At 38.6% G+C, this 22,274-nt stretch overlaps 1 protein-coding gene across 2 annotated transcripts in view; it reads left to right on the top strand.

Annotated features, from left to right (window-relative positions):
• The first annotated feature begins 598 nt into the window (after window positions 1-598).
• arhgef25b (Rho guanine nucleotide exchange factor (GEF) 25b) overlaps window positions 599-22,274 on the top strand; it is a 26,341-nt gene continuing 4,665 nt past the window's right edge. The window contains exons 1-14 of one of the 2 annotated variants that reach the window (XM_055026788.1): window positions 599-772; window positions 1,349-1,454; window positions 13,961-14,277; window positions 14,357-14,443; window positions 17,358-17,482; window positions 18,736-18,802; window positions 18,889-18,992; window positions 19,096-19,165; window positions 19,804-19,893; window positions 20,017-20,109; window positions 21,078-21,128; window positions 21,209-21,286; window positions 21,379-21,570; window positions 21,652-21,832. In XM_055026788.1, the coding sequence (XP_054882763.1) occupies window positions 725-772; window positions 1,349-1,454; window positions 13,961-14,277; window positions 14,357-14,443; window positions 17,358-17,482; window positions 18,736-18,802; window positions 18,889-18,992; window positions 19,096-19,165; window positions 19,804-19,893; window positions 20,017-20,109; window positions 21,078-21,128; window positions 21,209-21,286; window positions 21,379-21,570; window positions 21,652-21,832 (1,609 nt within the window). In that variant the 5' untranslated portion in view covers window positions 599-724. Of the gene's footprint in view, window positions 773-1,348; window positions 1,455-5,210; window positions 5,552-13,960; window positions 14,278-14,356; window positions 14,444-17,357; window positions 17,483-18,735; window positions 18,803-18,888; window positions 18,993-19,095; window positions 19,166-19,803; window positions 19,894-20,016; window positions 20,110-21,077; window positions 21,129-21,208; window positions 21,287-21,378; window positions 21,571-21,651; window positions 21,833-22,274 lie in introns of those variants that run through there. The other variant, XM_055026793.1, reaches the window with a different exon arrangement.

Raw genomic sequence — 22,274 nt, 5'->3', positions numbered from 1 at the left:
TAGCTAGTTTTGCTGCTGTGCACAGACTGTCTTCAATAGAGGGCGGAGAAAAAGAAAAACTCTTTGGATTGTAAGTTTAGATCAAAGTATATTTATGTGGTAAAACGGCTCAAAGTCCAAACTTAAATCCAAAGAAGAATCTGTGGTAAGACTTGAAAATTTTATGTTTTGCAGATGTTTTCCATCCAATCTGACCGAATTTGAGCTGTTTGGCAAAAACATTGTCGTCTCTGGGAGTGCAGAGGTGGTCGAGTCATATGTTTCTGCTGAGCATTGATGTAGATTTCCTTTCTAAAAATAAAAACCAAAGCCAAGCCTCCTATCCTTCCACTTCACAGCTACGCATCACTTTGTGTTGGTCAACGGCAAAAAAAAGTCTCAATAAAATATGTCAAAGTTTGTTGTTTCAACATGACGACAAATGAAAACTGAAAAATCCTGGTTTGTGAATACTTTTACAAGGCTCTACATGTTTATTCCCAAGGCTGTTTTTCACAGACTGAACAAAGACCTGAGGGACGGGACCGGACCTGCCCGGGTTGACTGATCACCTCTCAGCGAACAGAGGAGAAATAAAGGACTGACGGAGGAAGGGAATTGTCTTCTGTTTGCCGGATTTCAGACGGGATGATGCAGACGTTTTTTCTGGAATCCTTTTCAAAATAAAATCCGCATTTGAGGAGATTCAAACACATGAGAGGAAGATTCAAGAGGAAAAAGCAAAATGAAGACTTTGGCAAAAGTGCAGGGGGAGATTGATGCTCCTGGAAAAGTGAGTGTTTGGTCTGTGGCACCAACTTTTCTAAAGTATAAAGGTTGTTGAAGTGACAGTGGAGCTGCTCTTAATAACCAATAAGCTCATATTAAAGCAGAATGTCTTTTAGATGCAATAGAGGAAAATATTTAATAAGAGTTTAAAGTTTAAAGTTGTTCCTTGTAGCTATTAGTACATTTATTTGTAAATATTTTTGATTTGAATTAGATTTTATAAATAGAGAAGTCTTTCATCTGTTTGAATTCGTCACTATAAAGACAATGAAAAATAAAAGTCCCTTTCCCCCAACCTTTTCTGATCAATTAAGCCTCAAACATAAAATAGGTTTACTTCTTCTTTGTCTGAGTTCATGTTGTGCAGAGTTCATTTATCTTGTTTGCCCCTTGGAGAAATTCCTCAGATAAGATAAGAGACAACTTTATTTGACAGACAAGCAAAAAGAGGTGAAGCTGCGACAAACATCTTTTCTGCTGAATAGTTGACATTTCATCCCATACCACATTTTCTATAAATTACATTGTCTTTCTCCTGTCTTCCCGGTGCGCTCACTTTGTTTTCTGTTTTTTGCATCAGGTCTCAGAAACCAGCAGGGAGAGTTTTCCATCAGAAGAAGCTCATCAGGACTTCAGGACGCAGCTCGTCTGTGCCAGGATGTCCAGCATGGCTGCAGGATTTAAAGGTACAGTAACATATCCAAACTCCTTGAATGTTTCTGCATTTTGTAAAATTACAACCACAAACATTGATTTCCTTTATTGGGATTTTGCGTGATAGATCAACGCAAAGTAAGAAAACAATCTGTGCTTACAAATAATAATTTTCAATGAGAATCACCTTTTGCTTAATATTGATGCAAGGATATTTTTCCCCTGTTATATGTGAAATAACCTGATATTTTAACAAATAGTTTTTCATCAATATTAAGGATTCATTGACTTAAAACAAACTGTTGGATTTTGCTGAAAAGTCACTTGGAAGTGAGTTTTGTCTTATTTAAAGTACACTGAGATATTTCCTCCAGAAACTAATCTGGCCCAGAGTAGCTTTTTATGTGTTTTTATGTGGCCTAGACTCCAAATTAGATCAATAAGTCTCCAGTTTTTCACAAATACGCAAAATTCTCACAAAATCAACAAATCCCCACATTTTCCTTTTGATTTTGCGGCACATTTTTCTTAAAATTGGTCAAAAACATTGAGTTTAAGTGACTGCTGCCTCAGCCTTCCTTGATGTCAAGTTGCAGTATGTGACCGACGCAACGAGTAGCAAAAAGTCACATTTGACGTCGTTCATCAGCACAAAATTCCTTAAAAATAGTCCTTAATGACTACCACGAAATCTGCAGTTTTGATTGCAAAAAATGCAAAAACAATCACAAAATCCTGGAGGGACTGATCAGCGATTATTTAATTTTACAAAACGTGTTGAATGCTGAAACAAACAGCTGTTTGTTAATATTTTAACAGTTTAATGGGTTTTCTAAACATATTCTGGCACAACTGGCCCTTCGAGAACGTTCAGATTTCTGATTTGGCTCTTAATGAGTTTGACATTGTGCTAAAGGGTTTAGAGCAGTTTGCTTTCTGTTGCCTGCAGCTCTTTGGCTCCCCTTGAAGGGGATCTGTGCTCACAGCGCTGACATTCACTGGAAAGGTCTCTGATCTGCACCAAAACACACCGAGTGACCAGAAGCAAGGTTCTCATGTTACACCGCCTTGATGATTAATCACAGACTTACAAAGGTTGTGTTTGCTCACAGCAGAAGGCATGCACACGCAGCAGTCCTGCATTGTGGAGGGATCATTGCGCTTCAGCAGGAACGGACCGTGATGTCGGCAGAGTTTGCTGAAAGATAGCCGGGTTGTTTGCATGTGGCTGTGATCAGTCGCTCTCAGCCTGTCAGAGAGCAGAGCTGTGTGTTTACATGTACAGACAGAAGCGACAGCATTTACTTTGTTCTTTGCAGACTTTTTCCATGTTTAGCTTTGTTTGAGTTTGTGCATAAATATGTTTGAATCTAATCCTGCTTGTGGCGAGTTTAAGCAGCGGTGCTCAGATGGTGAATGCTTGGCTTCTAGATGAAACGTTTCTGCTTCAGAGTCAGCAGTACGAGTCTTTGCAACATTTGGTTTTCTTCAGCAGCAGTGGTGATCTTGATAGAAGAGTTATGACTCTCAGACCAGGGCGGCACAGTCATGGGAGTGGGCAGCCATCAGGGAGATAGATTTATGCTGCTTGTCAGCATTTTAAGTCGTTTTCTATGCATTCGCTGTGTGATGACGGTGAAGTTGTCATCATTTGTTCTTCTGTCTTTAAATGGATTTCCACTCCATTTATTCAGCTCCAGTTCAATGTTTTACATGCATTCAGTGATCGAAGCTGAACCTGACGATTAAATGGCCAGATATGTTTTAGGATGTGATTTGATATTTATGAACCCTTTTAAGAGCTATTTCATTGTTGAGGTACACATGCACATAATAAACTCCAACACAAAAAAACTCCAACATTTGGATTTCAACACTGACTCCACTGTTTGAAAACGTTTTGCGGAACGGTGTTTGTTCAGAGGAGAGTGTGTGCGATTTTAAGAGAGTGTGGGGTGAAGAAAGGGCCTGTCTTGTTCGGGGAAACGGCTCTGCAGAGCAAACAAAATGTTCCGCTGGTTTGATCGAGATCTTGAGAGTTGGATTTATGCTCAGTCACAGTGTCGGTGCACATCTGCAACATTCAGACTATGACCTTACAATAGTCGAGGAGGAAAAGGAAACAGGTGTCTAGTGGAGCCGGATTTTATGTGAGAGTGTGAAAGGAAAAGGAATTGAACATAAATGCTCCACTGCTCCAGATTTTTATGTGTGGCAATTCAATGCTTCCACTTCCCGATGAGGCACTACTGTACATGTCTATTATACATGTACAGGCACAAAAGTATATATTTTTTTACTTTAAAGACATGTTGCATCTCTCTTGATCTAAAATGTTTATTTAATTCAATAATAATAATGCATTGGATGATGCAAACCCTGAACTAACCACTTTTCATTCCACTATTAAGGACTAAAATGTCTCCAGTTTTTATTTGAAATATAAACTTTACACCCTGAAGAAGAGAATCTTCCACAGGCTGAAGGTTCGTCATGCGTCGTTTCTGCAGAGAACAGAACCAGCCCAGTTCTGTGGCTCAGCCCAGTTTCCTGTCCCAGTGAACTTCCTGGTATTTGTGCTGCTGCTCTATCTCCTCCATCTCTCCCCTGAAGGAAGAGCAACATTCTCCCTCACTGAGATCCTGACAACAAGCCCAGCACCACAGTTCAGTATATTAAAGGACAGTTCACACAAACAACCTCAGTGGAAATTCACAGCATTGTCACAATGAGGACAGTGACACAGTGGTTCACTTTCCCCATCAGCTGGTGGTTTAGACAGGAAGTGGAAACATTTTGGGTCAGTATTCAGCAGACAGCAGTGCAGTAATCTCTAACGATTAATAATTAAATCATGCATGAGTATTTCTGTGTCCATGTTTGACTGGAAGATCTCTCTTCTGGCCTTTCCAAAGTGCCAGTAGGTTGATTTAGTTTCACACTTCAGGTGATTTTCTTTAAAACTGAGGTTGGGTTTTTGCAGAATAAGTTTGTTTGTTTCATCAGTCATATGCAAGATAATTCAATGTTCTGTATTGAAAAATCTAATGGAAATCAAAGGAGATCAATATTTTCAAATATTTATTTTTTTACGTACAAAAACAATCATTTCTGTGTTTTCTCTGTTAAATAATAAGATCAAGACACAGAACAGCATTACAGACACTGATTTTTAATGCTGTTAAAACCAGCTCATTAAATCAGCCTTATAAGGTCAAAGACTATAAAAAGAGTTAGTGGGAAAATGGATGAAGTTAAACTGCATCTTTTAGGTTATTTTGACCATTTCTCATTTTCTGTAAATAAAAAAAAATTTTTTTTTGCTTGTAATTTCAGAAACCTGTTGTCAGTAGTTCGTAGAATAAAAAAAATAACTACCTACATTTACCTATAAAAAGTAAAATCAGAAAAACTGATCATTCTAAGCAGCCTCTCATATTTTCCCAGAGCTGTAATTCATCCAATCTGACTGATTTTAAAGAGAATATTTCACTTAGATGAGCAAAGTGTTTCTAAATGCAGTCGAATGCATGTGCATTTCACAGTTTTTGGATTTTCATTTGAAAATCTGAAATTATTTGTTTATGAGTAACTCATTGCTTATTCCTTTTCTGAATCTAAAAATGGAGTTAATAAAGGCAGAGAGGTGGAGTTTGGAACCAGATGCTGGCACAGCAGTCCAGCTTGTCTCCCATCGCAGCTCCTCCTCCTCTTTCCTGCCTCTCCGTCGCTCCCTCCCTCCTTCCCTCTCTCTCTCTCTCTCTCTCTTCCCCACTCATGATCTGTCTCACCACACGGAGACGGTTCTGATCCAAAGTCAGGAGCATCTCTCTGACTCCGTCGTACTATGGGATGAGACTGCCGTCATTTCTCAGCGTTTGGAATATGAGTGGAAAGCTCTCTGCACACGTTTCCTCTGGTGTCCCCACGAGATCAACGTGGGAATAGAGCGTGTGTGTCCGCGGGGCTCGTGTTGGTGTCCGCGGGGCTCGTGTTTGTGTCTGCTTCTGATGGTGTCGAGTGGAGCGGATCACCATGAGAGGAGGTCACCACCAGCGAGGCTGCGGGTGTCAGCATCTGTTCAGGAAACTTCTCGGTCAGTGCGGCTGCTGCTTTGTCAGAAGTAGAGGTGCGTAAACACATCGATGGACTCAAGACATTGCTCAGAGCAAACACAAGTCCAGTCCATTCACCTGTCACAGTTTGTTGAATATTCAATCCATTCTCTTGCTCATTTGAATATCCACAAAAAAAGTCTCATTTTGTGCAGATACAGTTACTTTCTGGGTTCACAGAAAAAAAAAAAGAGAGAGACTGAAGCTGTTCATGCTTCTCCACTCCATCAGCCTGAGCGCCTTCATGCTCCAGTTTGACACCAAGTGGGAGGAGAAACAAAATATTTCACTGCTTAGTTTGACTGTAAACCTCCGGATGTCTGTGAGCTGAAAATCGCAAGACGTAAAGCGACCAAGAGGAACTGTTTAATCTGACCGGGTGTATTTAAAGTAAAATTATTTTCAGCTACATCAGAAAACAAATTCGGATTTTATAACAATTAGGTCAAAAGTGGAGGGGAAGTGGTGCTTGGAAAACATACTAAAAAAAGGCTGGCAATTAAATTTTGTCTCTCAAAATTGAATCTGTTCATTAAGTTTAATCTTGTTCAAAAATACAAAATTTGTAATTAATTTGTCTAATCAAAATAGCAAATAAAATGTGTTTTTGAAGCGCGTGATAAAATGTTTAGGGTTAAGTTTTACAAGCCTAATTGTATAAGTCCATAAGTTACAACAAAAATAGATTGTGTTGCGTTATCTTTTATCAGAACATGTTTAAATTTAATAACTTATCTTGTGTCCTTGTGGATAAATTGCTCTAAAAATCAGAAATGATGGGAGTTTTTTTAAAATTGTAGTTCTTCAAATGTATAAAATCCTGCTGGAATGTGAGAAAACAAAGAAAACCAAAGAAAAAAAATAGTCATGAAAAGACTGGAAATCATCACAAGATGCTTTTCTTATTTGTGATTAACCATTGAGCCTTTAAACCTTTGGGTCATTTCTATTTTTAGATTTGTTTTGATGAGGAGAATCCGGCCAATCGTGGCTCAGATCTCAATGATTTGGTCCATTGAGGCATTTTTCCTGCGTTTGATACAAACTGTTTGTCTCTTCTTCTGTCTTTCTGTTCTTCTCTGACTTCCTTCAGCCACAGTTTCTCCACATGTTGTTCAGATGTTCTGCTTTTCTCTGGCACACTCGATTCAGTTTAGTCTACTTCAAATTGACCTGAACTTCTCTTTCTTTTTTGGTCTTTTCTGCTCTGGATGTTCGCGCTCGCTTTGCTCTCCCTGCTGCTGCTGTTTTGAAATCCCACGTCTGGCCGATTGCATCACAACATGTCCTCCTCCTGGAGAGCAGCCTTCCTGTTGTCACGACGTTGTGAAGTAATTTTCCTTCGAAATCAGATCTCAGCTGGTAACTCGAAGAGAATCCAACTGGGAAAAACAATCTAATGAGTTTGACTTTTATTTTCTTGAGGAAAACCAGGCATCTTGAAAACAAGCTTACATTCAGGAACAACTGTGATACTTTCTTTATATGCGTTTTTTTTAAAAATCCATAACTTTTTAAGCAGTTTGATGTCAAACTAATAGATCAAAATGTAAAACATTTTGTTTTTATTCATTTTTACACATTTTGCCAAGCCACAACTAGATGTTTCCAATAGAGTGATTCTTCAAACAACTTTCCTGACAGAAAGGAATCCCCACAGCATGATGCTGACACCACCGTGTTCCACCAAGGGGATAATGTCTCATGTTCATTTTGGTGTCGGTGAACCAGATGCTTCAATCTGTTGTGGAGTAAACACAGATCCACTGGAGCGATCTGTGCATGACTGTTAGTCGCTCTGTCAACAGATTTTCCTACCTGAGTCGTGGATTTCTGCAGCTCCTCCACTTGGTTCTTCTCTAACTCTCAATTAGGCAACATAAAACTTGTCTAGAACTCTAAACATTACATAACCTTTTGTGAAAAGACAACTTAAGCATTTTTAGTGAATATCATCTACTGGAAATTTGTGGTAATTTTTGAATAAATACCATTTTATGTCTGTTTTTAGGGTTTAAAGCAAAAAAAAAAAACAAAACAAACAAACCCCAAAACAAAGAAAAAAAATATATAAAGCATTTACTAAAAGTTCAGTTCTTTAATTTAATGCTGATGTTTGGAAACATAAAAAAAGCACTTAGTTTGTGACATAATGATGAGAAAACAAAAATATTACTGATACTGGTGTCATTTTCTTGTGGAAATTGAATGCAGGATTTATCCCATGTGAAAAAGATGCTTTTTTTATATATCTATATATAGCTCACTTTCTGAGCTAAAGAGCCACTGAGTCAGGTCCAAACATCTGCAGGTTTGGACGAATGCCATGCTTTCTCCTTTTTCAGATGATTGTAAACAATTTGTCAAAATTGATTTTATTTTGGGGTTTCAGAGTAAAGCAGACTCTTCCATAAAATAAATGTAGAACTTGTCAGATTTGGGTGTTTTCCTGTGAGTGTTTTGAAACTTGAGGGGAATTTTTTTTCTTCCACTTCACATTTACGTTGCGCTACATAAAAACATTGAAGTTTGCCAGATGAGAAGATCTCAAAAAGCTTAAAGGACATTAGCAGCTTTGTGAAGCCGGTGAATGCATCCTTGAATTTTGTTTCATTATTTGTGTCTTTATGTCAACGTCTGAATCCGATTGGGAAAACTTTTCTTATTTTATTGCACTGTGACTCAAGCTGAGTAGAAAGCATGTGGTGATGAAGCCAGAGCGCTGTCGAATCACTAAATCCGCTGCCATGAAACACAACGATGGACTCCAAACACGTCGTTTCTGCAAACATGAAACGACAGAAAGAAGACATTTAGTGTGACGTTTACACAACTCTGGGAAAAATGCAAAAAATAATGACAGTCAGACTAAAGTTGTGGATCAATTCAGTTTTTCGAGCCACAGCAGAAAAGTCTGCACTTCCACGTCTGAGCTGCAGCTTTTTTTGATTAATATCTTCAGTAAATCTAGGATGCGGTGAGTCACTGTCGGCAGAAACACCCCGCCTGAAAACAGTGGATTTAAACAAAATAACAACCACAAGATTCAGTGAAAACGTTTGCAAACACAAGGACATTTTATACATTGCACGCTGACTTTTATCTCATATCATGGCCTATTTGAGCGCCGTTCTGCACAGAAAGTCATTTACCAAATGCTTTCACATTCCGCCAGAGTGCAGACAGCTGAAAACATGCACACACGTAGACAATCGTCTTTCTCCGGCTCTGAGCGTCAAATCCTCTGTTGTTCCAGTTGTTCATGGGGGGGAGATTACAGAGCTCTGTGCCGACCCAGCGAGCGCAACATGTGAGATGTGAAAATGAAAATGGCCCCCTGCTGACACGCCCCGCTTTTTCACCTCTGGGTTGAACGGACATCTCTGGGATTAACATGTTTGCAGGTGTGTTTGATGAGCTTGCTGCGTTTTTGAAGAAAGAAATCCTCGAATCAAGAACTTGTGCTTATTGTCCTCAAGCGAATGAGTTTATCTCCGTAAAACATCTGCTGTGTTGTAACTTTCTAAATATCCCCTTCCCTTCCAGCAATCTGAGTCTGTTTTGGTTTTTCACTGGTAACTCATACTGTCGCTATTTATAAGAGAAACGCCTCCAGATGCTGAACTGTTGGACTTTCATTGAAATAGTTTCCCTGAGTCCCAGCTCTGATTCATCGAGTTCACCAGTAAGAGCCAAGTCATTATTTCCAGTGTGTGATGGAGTAAATACAGACACACAGATTCACTCTAATTAAATAGCATCAAGTTAAATGTCTCACACTTTTGCGATGGTTCCTCTGCTAAATCAGATCCCTATTTAAACATGAATACGACTCTGAATTTAGAACTGAGGTCCTCTGAGGTGAAATTCATTCAGAAACAAGAGAAGTTTGGACTTCATGCATGTTGCATGAAAGGCATTAAAAAGTTATCTGTTGTGCATAACTTGCACATCAAAGGATTCATAAAAAAATTAAAGAACAGATATGATTTAACAGAAATAAAATATGCAAAAACAAGCAGCATCCAAACTTGAATACCTAGAGCTGGCTCAGCTTACTGAGAGGAGGTGAAACGACAGCGACTGATGTAACGTTGCTTCATCGTTCGTCTCTGAGCTCTTTATTAGTCGCTGATACTTAACTGTAACCAAACCAGACAGAATATATAGAAACAGACTCCTTTCACCTGGAAAAGATTTCACACCACTTGAATGTTTTCATATGAATTATAACCAAAATATTAATATGTTTTGATCAGATTTTATGTGACAGGCTGATACATTGTAAAGCGGAAGGAAAATAACACTTTGTTTGTAATTTTCTCGACCCGAGTCGATTACTGCAGAACGACCTTTTCATGCTTTAGCTCTATCAACTCTAATCTGCTGCGCTGTAGCTTGCCCGCAGTATGACGCTGCCACCACCATGTTTCACTGCTGGGACAGCGTGTTCAGGATGGTGGGAAGCTTCATTTTCTTTCGGCCTTCTTCCACATGTTTTTTGTCGCTGACTTTAAACTAACTAGTAAACAAGAATTATTATGACTTTATTTTACAAACACGCTCTTCTTACTGCTCTCTAGAGGAGAGCATGACCAATGCGTTCTCCTGCCTGAGCTGTGGATCTTGAAATCTTATTTTCTAAACCGACTCTGCTGTCTTGCTTCTCCTTCATGATGAAGTTTGTTCTTAAATGTTGTCTAAAAACACATGATTGATTTTTCTTGGTTATGCACTACTTTGTGTAACTGAACTTTGAGGTTTCAACACGACAGAATGTGGAAAAGTTCAAGGTGTGTGTTGCAAGGCACCGCAGGAAAAAGGACAAACAGTCTGGATCAGAAACTACAGCAGCTGTAATTCGCTGAATCAGGGACACAGATAGTCAGGTTGTAGATATTTGTTGTGCAAAATAAAGTGTAGCGTTATAAAAATCTAACAAGGACTTTTAAGGAAAAACCCTGTGTTTTTATATCCCATCATAACATTGTTGATCTGATTGCACGACCTCTTGATAATTTCCTTCTGTGGTTTACTAGTAAACCTTGTCTGGCTGACGTCGATCCAGAAGGTTTGCAGCATCGTTCCCAGATTTACGTTTTCTTAAACCCTCTCAGGATTAAGAACAGAAACGCGTCTGGAGAGAGAGTTCCTGATTTGTGGCTTTTGTGACGACAGTATCAGTATTTTCTATGACTTGGTAATAATAACAATTGCATCCATCAGTATTTTCATGTTATTGAGCCCTAATCATAATCAACCCTCCAGCTGCTTATGTAACACTAAAGCATGTGAAATGTGCAGAGCTTTCATCATTTTTAGAGCTCAAACATCATGATGCTGATTGAAGTGCATCTCCAGCTGTGTTCAAACAATGCTGCCGACCGTCACAATGACCAGATCAGGAGATGGGAAGTAATACTTCTGTAATGGTTACAAAGATGCTTTCTGCTTCTGACACAAAAACAAAAAAGTGTTAACATATAAAAAACAATGTTTTTCTTAGGCAAATTATTTCATTTTTTAAAGATTTTATGACTCTCATAAAGCATTTTTTAAAATATTTTTTGCTGTCAACACAAGTATCGCGTACAATAATTTCAAGGCAAGTGTTTCTGTGCACATGCATGACAAAAACAAGGGAACTAAAGGAGAACATGGGTCAAACAATGCCAGGAAGGAATTTGTTAAAGTGGAAAACGCGAAACAGAGGCCGACGACTTCAATTTACCTTTGACTCGCCGACAGGAAGAGGCTGGAAATTACATTTGATCTTTGATTAAATATAGAGTCCTTAGCAAAATAAAGAAAATCCTCTTTATTTTAGAAACAGAAAACTGACTATATTTGTTCCCTGCTTTTAAAAAAGTTTTGAACGACAGCACAGAGATGTGTTTTTTACTGAGATGTTTCTTTTTAGCCTTTTAAAATTGTGTCTTATTAACTTCTATGAGTTTTTGGAAACATTATTTGAGTATCTGGAGAGAACTGTACATTTACTTCAGCTAATGCATCCGTCCATGGTGTGATCCGGCTCCTCTCAGCTGGGTCGCTGGTACCAGCTGTCACAGGGAGGCCAGAAACAACCTGGACAGGAAGACCAGATTCTCGCTCCTAAAGAGAATTTAGAGAAGTCAAAGAACCCGACGTCAGAAAGAACTCACAGAAAAGACATGCAAACTTCATGAAGGCCAAAATTTGAACCTGGATTCTTCTTGCGCCAGGGCAGCATCGCTCGACCTCAATCATTGCAATATTTCATTACCCAAAAAGATGAAACAAAATACAACAAATTGTTACTGATTATAAAATGATAACAAAGCTTGTGTATTGTCTTAAGACTGCAGTTGGAAATTAAGGACAGAGCTTTCAAGAAACATTTTAACTTACCATAAATTTGTCTCATTTTTCATGTTGTGATGACAATAATTGAATCACAGAAAAAATGCACAATAAAACAACGTTGCTGCCTTGCAGCGAGAAGAAGGTGGGTTCAAATCCCGCCTGTTCTCCCTGTGCATGCCTGGGCTCTCTCTGGGTACTCCAGCTCCAGTCCAAAATATTCATGCTGGGTTCACTAATCTTTAAGTTGACCTTAGATCTGATTGTATGTTTGAATAACTATTTGCCCTGTGTGACTCTGACTTGTTTTGCCAGAGTTAAAGTTTGCGTAGATGTGATTTTAATCAGAAACTGACAGATTAAGGTGAACACAAAGAGAATGTGTGGTTGTTTCTGTCCAGGATTAAAGCGCTCTGCATGTCTGCTTATTTACTTGCAGAGATGAGACACTCAGCTTTTCTCACATTAATTGTGATATTTTCCTTTCCATCATTGCTCCATTGCAAAGTATCATAAAATGTAAGTGCAGCAGGTTTCAGGTAACAGCATGAGTTTGTGCTTCTAGTACTTTTAGCTGTGGTTCAGAATGAAGTTTGTTTGTTTTTGCTTGAACAAAAAGAAGTTATTTGTCCTGTTTTGTCTTGAGAGGCAGGTTTACCCAAAGTTGGGCTTTTGAGCCTCTAATGTGGATTATAATAAAAATAAAAACATGGATTGGGTCCTGAAATAATCATTAAAAAAATATATTTAACGATGACTTATTATGGTATATTTACTTGATAGTAATAGTATAGTTCATGTAAAATTAAATAAAGAGTTGAGATTTTAAATTGGAGCAGCTGTAAGGATCATAAGTATTTGTTACTCAGTTGGGAAAACTAAAACTGGAGGAATCGTTGTTTGCTGCGATTTCCTTTGAAAAGTTTCGAAACCAAAATCTGTTTCATGACCTAATAAATGTACAGTTGTGTCCAAAGCAGTAGACATCCATTTCAAAAGTGAGTGAAAATGTATCCTGTTATATTTTATTGCATCTGCCTCATGTTATGTTTGTTTTTTTCTCTGTGAATATTACTTCCTGGTCTATGCTCTTGGAGTTTTTCCTGTTTTACTTCCTCTTTTTTTTAGGGTTTTATTTATATTCAGCACACCTGAAATGCTTTAAATATTAATATTCTCCAGAGATTCCTGAGTGCTGTTGTTTTCTCATTGGATTTTGTTCCCAGGGTTCCTCAGGTTCAGTCCGTGTCCAAGTTTTATTGTTCTCCGGTTATTTGCCATCAAATGACATGTTTGTTTTCATCCGCGCGTCGTGTGTTTAGTAGCTGTTTATCTTTTTAACAGTTCTTGAAACTTTCTGTGTGAAAGCCTAAAGGTTGAATTTTCCTTTCTGCTTTAAATAATGTCAGGTGAAGTAGCATAGGTCTCAACACATCCGTCACTCTCTATTGTAAGGTCAAAGTTACCTTCTTATTCTTCTATTGTTAAAATAACATCTTGTGTAATATTTTACTCTGCTATAAAACCTCCACTGTACTTACACAGGTATTGACTTGTAAAACAATTACATTTACCTGGAACTAAATAGTGTACATGTGGACTTCTGGGTATGACCTCAAAGCAGAAGGTCGCGTTCGACACAAGAGTCCTGACTCTCATTCTGTCTCTCTGTTTCTTAGGATATAAACTGATGTCATTCTTTGAAAAATAAAGCTGTTGTAAAATTACCAAAAATCTTGATTGCTTCTTTGTTTCTTTGCTTGTTTTCTTTCTGCCTTCCGACATTTCTTTCCTTCTTCGATCATTGTTTCTTTCCATGTTTTTAGGGTGTTAAAATTTGAAGTCATATGTTTTTGAAAAATAAATCTGTTGCCAAAACAAACAAAAATAATTGTTGTTTCTTTGCTGCTTGCTTGTCAGAGGAGGTTTTATTCTTGTAATATTTTTTATTTCAGACAGCGCTTTGGCTCCAGCAGCTCCACTGACTGAAGTTACATTTCTGGACTTAGCGTAGAGATTTGATCAACATTTTTGTGCCACAGTAATCTGTCTGTAACATCTGCTGTTGTCTCCCCCTGCAGCGGAGTCGTACTCTGTGGCGTGCAGTGAAGGCAGCGTCGCTCCGTCTGTGGGGTCTCTGCCCCACCAGGCCTCGGGCAGCACCAGCCCCTGCTCTCACTCCTCGTCTGGAGCATCCCGGCACCCGGTCAGCGCCCTGAAGAAGTGGCTCACCAACCCGGTGCGGAAGCTGAGCTCTGACCCCAGAGGTGGAACGGGGAAAGCCGAGAAGCAGAGTTTCAAGGCAGAGGGAAAGCAAAAGCCTTTTTTGCACAGTGAGACTCGGCAAAGTTCACTGGAAGTGCACAATAACTACACCATACTGTCCTCCGAAAACACGGTGCGACTCTGATGGCTGAACATGAAAACCTACCTTACAGATTGTTTTTTGTCTCTAACGCTGCTCGTTTTGTTTGCAGGGCTGGAAAAGTCCCTTAGCGACGTCTCCGTCCCTGATGTCCCGTCAGAGCTACTTATGTGACCTTCTGGATGACTCACAGAGCCCAGTTAGTGCTGACCTGCCTTACGCTTCCTTTAATTAGCATTAAGACCTTTTAGCAACCAGTAATATAATAACAATTATTATAATACCTGCCAACTAAGTAATAATTTTGGCCATTTTAAGCAGAAGACATTTCTATCTGCAGAAGATAAAAAAGTATTAAATAGAGCTGAATGTTTTGTGCTGCTTGCTGCATGTCCATTGTATTTATTCAGTTAAGGATATGTTGTATGACGCCTTAGTTATGGTTGCACAACCCAATTAATATTTATTAGTAACAATGTCAGTTTTCTAAATCTACCCTTAAGCAAAGAGGAAGCAAAAATCTAAATGATAAAGTTCTTCTCTTGTTTGAAGAAAGTACAAGTGACGCTTTCTCTCTTTTCTATGTTGTTTGTGCAGCAATTACTGATTATTTGTTTATATCAATAAATCAATCAATCAATGAAATTTTATTTGTATAGTACATTTCAGCAGCAAGGCATTTCAAAGTGCTTTACATCACGACAAACACAAAAACACAAAGTCATGCAAAGTCTTTTGGGTCAGAGACGTACGGTTATGAGTGTGTGTAAACGTTGAGTTGTGCAACAAATAAGTTGCTGACAGCAGGAACTTATTTGCATAACATGAAACTTATTTGGATTTAAAGTGCAAAGAGACTCAAAAACAGCTCTGAAATAGGCAGAACTAAGCAGACTAAAATCTTATTACCTGAGAATTATTTTGTTGAAAAAATAAATAATTAGCATGTTTTGTATTGCCCATTGACCCGCGATAACCTATTCGGGGAAGAATAATAGGTCCCCTTTACATGTACAGAAAATGTTCTGCTTCCCGTCTCTCTGAGTGTTAGACAGAATCATTCATGGTATTCCTTGTGACATGAATGGGGAACAGGACAAGCAGCCGCTGCGGATAAACCCGTCCAGTGGCACATCTGTGGCTTGCTAATTAAATCCCTATTCATCTTTCTTTCCATCCACTTACAGAAAGAAGTTTGTTCTTCCAGCTGAACGTTTTCAACATCTGCGGAGAGCTTAGATCTTTCTCTTACACCGAGCTAAAACTAAGGTCAAACGGCTCACAGGAGGTCAGGGAGATATAAGTGGTTTTAGCTCTTTCATCTAATTCAGCAATGAAAAGAATAACAAAAACATTTAGCCTTAAAAATACCCTTCAGCAGTGAATCGTAAACTCAGAAAGAAAAAAAAAGTGTCTCTGGATAAACATGAAGTGCTTTGTTGACCTACAAATATGCATCAGTTCTGCAGAGAGATTAGAGATCTGCTGCACTGAGGCAGAGGACAAAATGTGTTGAGACTAAATCACGTCAAGAGGATTACAGTCATTTTCACATTAGAGCCTGGTGCTTTTAGGTGAGGAGGGGTATCTGTTATATAACCAGAGTCTGCGCCTGGGTCAGTGACCCGGGTATCTGTTATATGACTTGACAAGCAGCACACCATCACCCATCCTGCGAGCTCATCTGTCTTCACTGCCGCATTAATAAAAGCTGCTCATTAACTCTGAGGTTACTCTGAGTTGCATTGCAGAAGTAATTCCCAGCTGGAGATGCTGGAGACAGAAGTTGATTGAGCAGGAGTCGGCACATCTGCCGACGACACTCAGACTCACTGATTTCTGCATTGGCGCAACGATGAAAAATTACTTTCTAAATGCTTGAGCTGTGAAAAATTCACACAGGAAGGAATATTTTTCATCCATGTCCAAGGATAAAATATTTTAACTTAAAAAAAAATAATTCTCACTTATTTCAGTTCATTTTATACCAATATCTTGAATTTCCTCTTTGTGGGCTAGTGAAGGTTATTTCTATTCTATTCTATTCTATTCTATTCTATTCTATTCTATTCTATTCTATTCTATTCTATTCTATTAAGGGACTCTGTAGCCTGTTTTATTTTTTTCAATTTGATCTGTAAGGTTGTCTAGAAATATGTACATTCCACATTTTATATTGTTTTCTTCAAATACAAATACAAATTTCAAGAGAATTTCACATAATTTTATGTAAAATCAACTTTTTTGGCTTTTTTTATGCTATAAAGTTATTCCCTCAGAAAAAAAAAAACATACCTGGAGTGTTTGCCCTGATTCTCACATGCATGATTGAGAAATTGTTGAATCTCCTGTGGCAACCAATCAGGGGCGCCTAAACGTTTGGTCTGAAAAAGCGCCATATATTTCCATGAAGCTCCCCTTGGAGCTGGAGTCTCCAGCCGATCTCACACAGCACTCCTTCCCCACTCAGCTCCTTCAGACTAGTGGCAGCAACAGTTAGCAGACACCTGGTGGAACTGTGCATCTGCTGAGCTCATCATACAAACTACTTCGTATGAAGCAGGTGATGATCTCAGATTCACAGTTTTGAGAATGGCAGTGTTGTGATGATGTGCTGGAGGCAGAGCTTTGGAACGAGTAAGAGGTCCTTAAAAAGACAGAGGCCCAATTTCAAGGTGTTAAATTGAAAAGTACAAATTTTGTTTAAGTCATGTTTGATATATAAAGCATTTTGATAGTAACTGAAGATAACATAGCAACTTGATTGTACTATAAAAGGCAGGATGAGTCTTGAAACTGCATAATATCACCACTTTAGCATAAAAATGTGATAAAACATTGATGTATCATTCCAGCTGAATTAATTATCTCTTTTAATGTGCTATTAATTGTGTATTATACTGACTTTTAATGCATATTATGTTCCTCTTACGAAAGTTTCTCCAAGCTGCAAACAGTTTTCTGGCTCAAAACTGTCAGAGGTTTAATTAATAATTTGTACCAACAAATTATTACATTTGCTTTAAGCTTTGAATTCAACAATACTGAAAAAACTCATGCATTGTTTGTTGAACGTTTCTTAAAATCAGTTTCATCTTGCTGTTGCGTTTCAGAGTCAAATATCCGAGGTCAACACTCTGCAAGCGGAGGAGAGCTGTGTGGCTGAAGACTCGCCATGTCCTTCATGTGCTGCAGTCGACAGCGAGGAGGAGAAAAAACTCGCCTTGGAGAAAAGCCTGTGAGTCCTGAACTCTTTCTGTTTCCAAACTGATGTTACGGTTTGGAGAAAAATATCTGTTTTGATTCTCCCTTCAGTTTATATTTGAAGGCAAAGAGGAAATTAGGTTATGTAGTGGGTGAAGAAGTGAGTAATTTAGACCTTTAAATGAAAGATTTTGGGTTACTTAATTCTCAAAATGGAGAGTAAACTTCAAAAAACACACTAGAAAGTGAAGAGGTTTATTTGTGTATCAGTTCCTAAAACTAAAATGAAAAAGTTCAAACTCACTGCAGGGTCAAAATGTCTCTTCAGGATCTTTGTTTGTCTCATAATTCATGTAGCATAGCTGGGAGAAAAATAGGAACCAAAATATTTCTATTGCCAGAACATTTTTTTTAAATCGCTGCAAATCAGTAACATTCAGAACCAATAAGTTACACAAATAAAGCTAATTCAAACAAAGTTGATCTTGGAAACTGTATCATTTTAATCCATCAGATTACGATTGAAAAAAGGCTAATCACCCAGGGCAGCATCCCATTAGGGGGCGGGACAAGTCAGGCATCAGTTTTTTCAGCATTGATGATGTTCAGTGGTAAACATCTCCATGTTGCACGATGATTCTCACAGAAAAAAGCAGAAACATATTTTTCGGAGCAGTGAATGTAGCAGAATCTGGTTTTTGATTTGCAGCTCCTCGTTCAGCAATGAGTTAAAGGGAGATTTCACAGACTTATTTGAAGAAAAGTAAACGGCCTTTTATTTTTTTTATCTTGAAAACAAAAACCTAAATTAAACTGTTCTACTCAAATATCACACAAAAGGTTTATTTATTATTTTTTTTATGTTCACTTTACATTTAGGCCAATTACACCGCCAAACCTATTTATAGTTCAAATGTGTTCACCATGCATATTTTACACATTTGTTATTTTAATTATTACATTTGTGTCAAAGCACCGGGTTAATTAGTTTCTCGTGATCATGTTTGCCAGTTTATTTGTTTAAAAACTCAGTTTAAGTGTTGCAGGCAGATATTTCCACTTTGTTCAGATGTGAACCGTCTGCAAGATCCTGTTTTATAAACACGCTGTGACCATAACAACAACAATAACTATCACAAAAAACATTGCACAACACTTTTAACTAGTGAAGTGAAATAAGTTCATAATTTAAATTCAACAATTCATCAAGTGTAAATTCTTGTTTGTTTTAGTTTGTCTTGCAAACTAAGCGGTCGCATTTCTGTGTGTCTCCTAATTCTGTCCCAGATACGTCCTGACAGAGCTGATAGAGACGGAGAGGTTATACGTTGAAGATCTTGGGCTCATAGTTCAGGTTTGTCCCCTTGTAAAGTATCCTCTGCTGATCTGTTGAACACTTTTTAAATCCGTGACAGTGAACTGAAATGCTTGTTTGTCCAGGGCTACATGACCATGATGGCCAACCAGGGCGTCCCAGAGGACATGAGAGGAAAGGACAGGATTGTCTTCGGAAACATCCACCAGATCTACGACTGGCACAAGGAGTGAGGCCCTCCTGCTCGCTTTGAATCTAAACAATCCCTCAGAATGTGTCACGTCGTCTTCGACGCCGCGTGTCCTGCCTGAAAACATAACTGTGTTTTGCAGCTATTTCCTGGGAGAGTTGGAAAAATGTGTCAGTGATCCAGACAGCCTGGCCCAGCTTTTTATCAAACATGTAAGTCTAAAAAAAACACACAAAAGTGTGAATGAGAAGTTTTTGCTGCATATTTTCCATTAGGTTGGAGGCTTGTTCAGTCATCTCAGACAGCTGCCTCGCAGATGTTTTTTTCTTTTTTTTTTCAGGTTTATTCAGCTGCAGCTGCAGAATAAAGGGATCTTATAATCACTGTAGTTTGGCTACAGAGCCCTCAAAGCCTGCAATCAGCATTACAGATCACAGAAATCAAACTGGGTGAAAAGGAACAAATTTATCTGCTCTGAGAGATTTCCAGGTCATTTGTTTTCACTGTGAACTTGAATTAATCACTATTTTATTTTATTTTTACATCGCAGAAGCAAAAATGTTAAAGATAACTAATGAGGAAAGAACAAGATACGTTTGCACGTGAAGCTCAACCTGCAAGCTGCAGCTAATAAAACATTTACTTGTCAGCCAGTGAAGCTTTTTAATGAAGCTCATTTCCTGGACTGATATTAAAAATCATTGGTGAGGAACACAGTTAAACGTAAAGGAAACCGAGACCCAGAGCGGCTCAGTAATTTAGCTTCCTCTCTCTTCATCCTCCCCTTCGATTGCTCACATAAACTCAATATTTGGAAACTTTTGAGGCTCTGACTGTGTTAAATCTGCAGGAGCGGCGACTTCACATGTACGTGGTTTACTGCCAAAACAAACCCAAGTCGGAACATATCGTCTCAGAGTACATCGAAACCTACTTTGAGGTGAGAGCATAGCATGAGAGAACTGTTCAACGTATCACCAGACGGACGTTCATATGATTGAAACAACAAAGTGTGTATTTAGCTGCACACTCAAACATTTTGCTCTGATTTACGTGTCGACAGGATCTCCGGCAGCAGCTGGGTCACAGGCTGCAGCTCAACGATCTCCTGATCAAACCCGTCCAGAGGATCATGAAGTATCAGCTGCTGCTGAAGGTGATGAGTTTTCACATGGTGTGGTCGTGTCTCTTTTGTTTTAATTTGAAGTGCATGCAGGAGGGAACTTAAGTATTGAAAACACATTTTTAAGGAGTATCCAAAAATATATATATTTTTTTATAGATTAGTTCATAAATCAGGTTTTATGTAATACAACAGAAAACCACAGATAATAAGTTTTGACCATACCAAGGGTAAGGAAGTAAAAAGGCACGGAAAGCCAATATACATGCTGAAAAGAAGTCAGTATTTAGATCTTCTATAAAAATGTTTCTCATTAGCAAGACATCACAAAATAGTGCATTTCCAGACTGATGATGTCATTTTCTTTTAATGAAAACATGGAGTTGTGCACTTAACCTCAATCATTTCTGTTTGCTTACTGCACAAGACTCCTCTTCTGAAGGAAATGTAGGTTGAAGCTCATGTTGCTGCAGAACATCTAAGGAAAGTCGCTTAAATGATTATGGTGTCAACTTTGTTTAGCACACATTGTCCAAGACAAATTCTCCCAAATTATACATTTATCTATTTACGTAATTGGAGGACAGACCAAACTAGACCTGAAATCACTGTCATTGCACACACTGAGTTTGATGAAGTTGCATTTCGCACCTCAAAACAGAAAACAGAAACATACTAATAATGACTTTTACTGGTGAGAACATTTTGGTGTGGGGCTGTTTCAACATGTGGCAAACTGTGTTTGTAAGGACAGTTAATGGAGAAATTCACTAATGACATGAAGATAAGTCATTATTCTTAGTGTTTCTTTGTTGTTGAGAAGCTCAGTATGTGCCAGAAAAATTTGTTTTAAAACCAATTATTTGTTTTTCCAATTAATAACAATTGTATTTGTTTTTGCTTCATGCTGTTAAATATTTCCTGGACCTCAAATACAATGACAAAACTTAAAAATCCGATTTTAAAACCCAAACATGAACTCTGTCCTCTGTCTCTTTCAGGACTTTTTGAAATATTACAGCAAAGCAGGAAGGAATGTTGAGAAGCTTCAGGTTTGGACTCATTTTCAGTAGAAATACCTTTTCTTCATTTAATGTTTTGGTCAATATTTTTATTCCTTGTCGTCCATCAGAAAGCGGTGGAGGTGACGTGTTTTGTGCCAAAACGCTGTAACGATATGATGAATGTGGGAAGGCTACAGGGTTTTGAGGTTTTTTTTTTTTTTTTACATTTTGAAATAACATTTGATGGATTTGGAAAAGTAAGATATGACGAACCGTGTGGGATGTGCTGCTGCTTTAGGGTAAGATTACAGCTCAGGGGAAGCTGCTCCAGCAGGACACTTTCTCCGTCAGCGAGCAGGAAGGCAACCTGGTGTCCAGAGCGCGGGAGAGACGCGTCTTCCTGTTTGAGCAGCTGGTCATCTTCAGTGAGCCGATTGAGAAGAAAAAAGGTTTCCCTTTGCCAGGCTACACCTTCAAAAACAGCATAAAGGTGAAGAAAGTGCTGAATTTGAATGAATCCATGGATGATTTATCTGCTTCCCAGTTAATTTAGCGTCGTTGTTTTTTGCAGGTCAGCTGCTTGGGTGTAGAGGGGCCTCCTCAAGAGGATCCATGCTGTCTGGTCTTGACTTCCCGGGGGACGGACGGCAGTGTAACCCGCTTCATCATGCATGTTTCATCTCCAGAAATACTGCAAGCTTGGTACAATGATGTGGTCCAAATTCTGGAGACTCAGAGGAACTTCCTAAATGGTAGCTCAGCTTTGCGATAGCATTGATTTTTGATAGGGGTGCACCGATTGCGGTTTTCTGGCCAATCTTTTAAAAAGCCTAAGTTACTGATTCCAATTTTGGCCAATATAACTTTTTTTTGTCTGAAATGTTGCTCAATATATCAAGAAAGTTGCTGAATTGGTAACAATGGTTTGATTACTGTTAACTGTGAACGTGCAGACATGACCTGGTGGGTCGGTTTGTCAGTCAAACTTCTCTCATGGGAGAAAAGAAAAGCACAGTGGTTGATTTTTAGACCTTTTCCAAAGGTTGATAGTATCAGTGGATAAGATCGGCTTCACATGTAAAAATTGGACTGTGACCAATCTCCCAAAATTAAGGAAATCAGCACAATAAATCGTCTGACCGATAAACCGATTGGCCGATAAATCGATTGGCCGATAAATTGGTCCGCCCCTAA

The sequence above is a fragment of the Poeciliopsis prolifica genome, unplaced genomic scaffold (assembly GCF_027474105.1).
Source record: "Poeciliopsis prolifica strain line A6 unplaced genomic scaffold, Auburn_PproV2 SCAFFOLD003, whole genome shotgun sequence".
Classification (NCBI taxonomy): Eukaryota; Metazoa; Chordata; class Actinopteri; order Cyprinodontiformes; family Poeciliidae; genus Poeciliopsis; species Poeciliopsis prolifica.
Note: the sequence above shows the minus strand (reverse complement) of the source record. Positions and strands in the feature narration are given on the sequence as shown.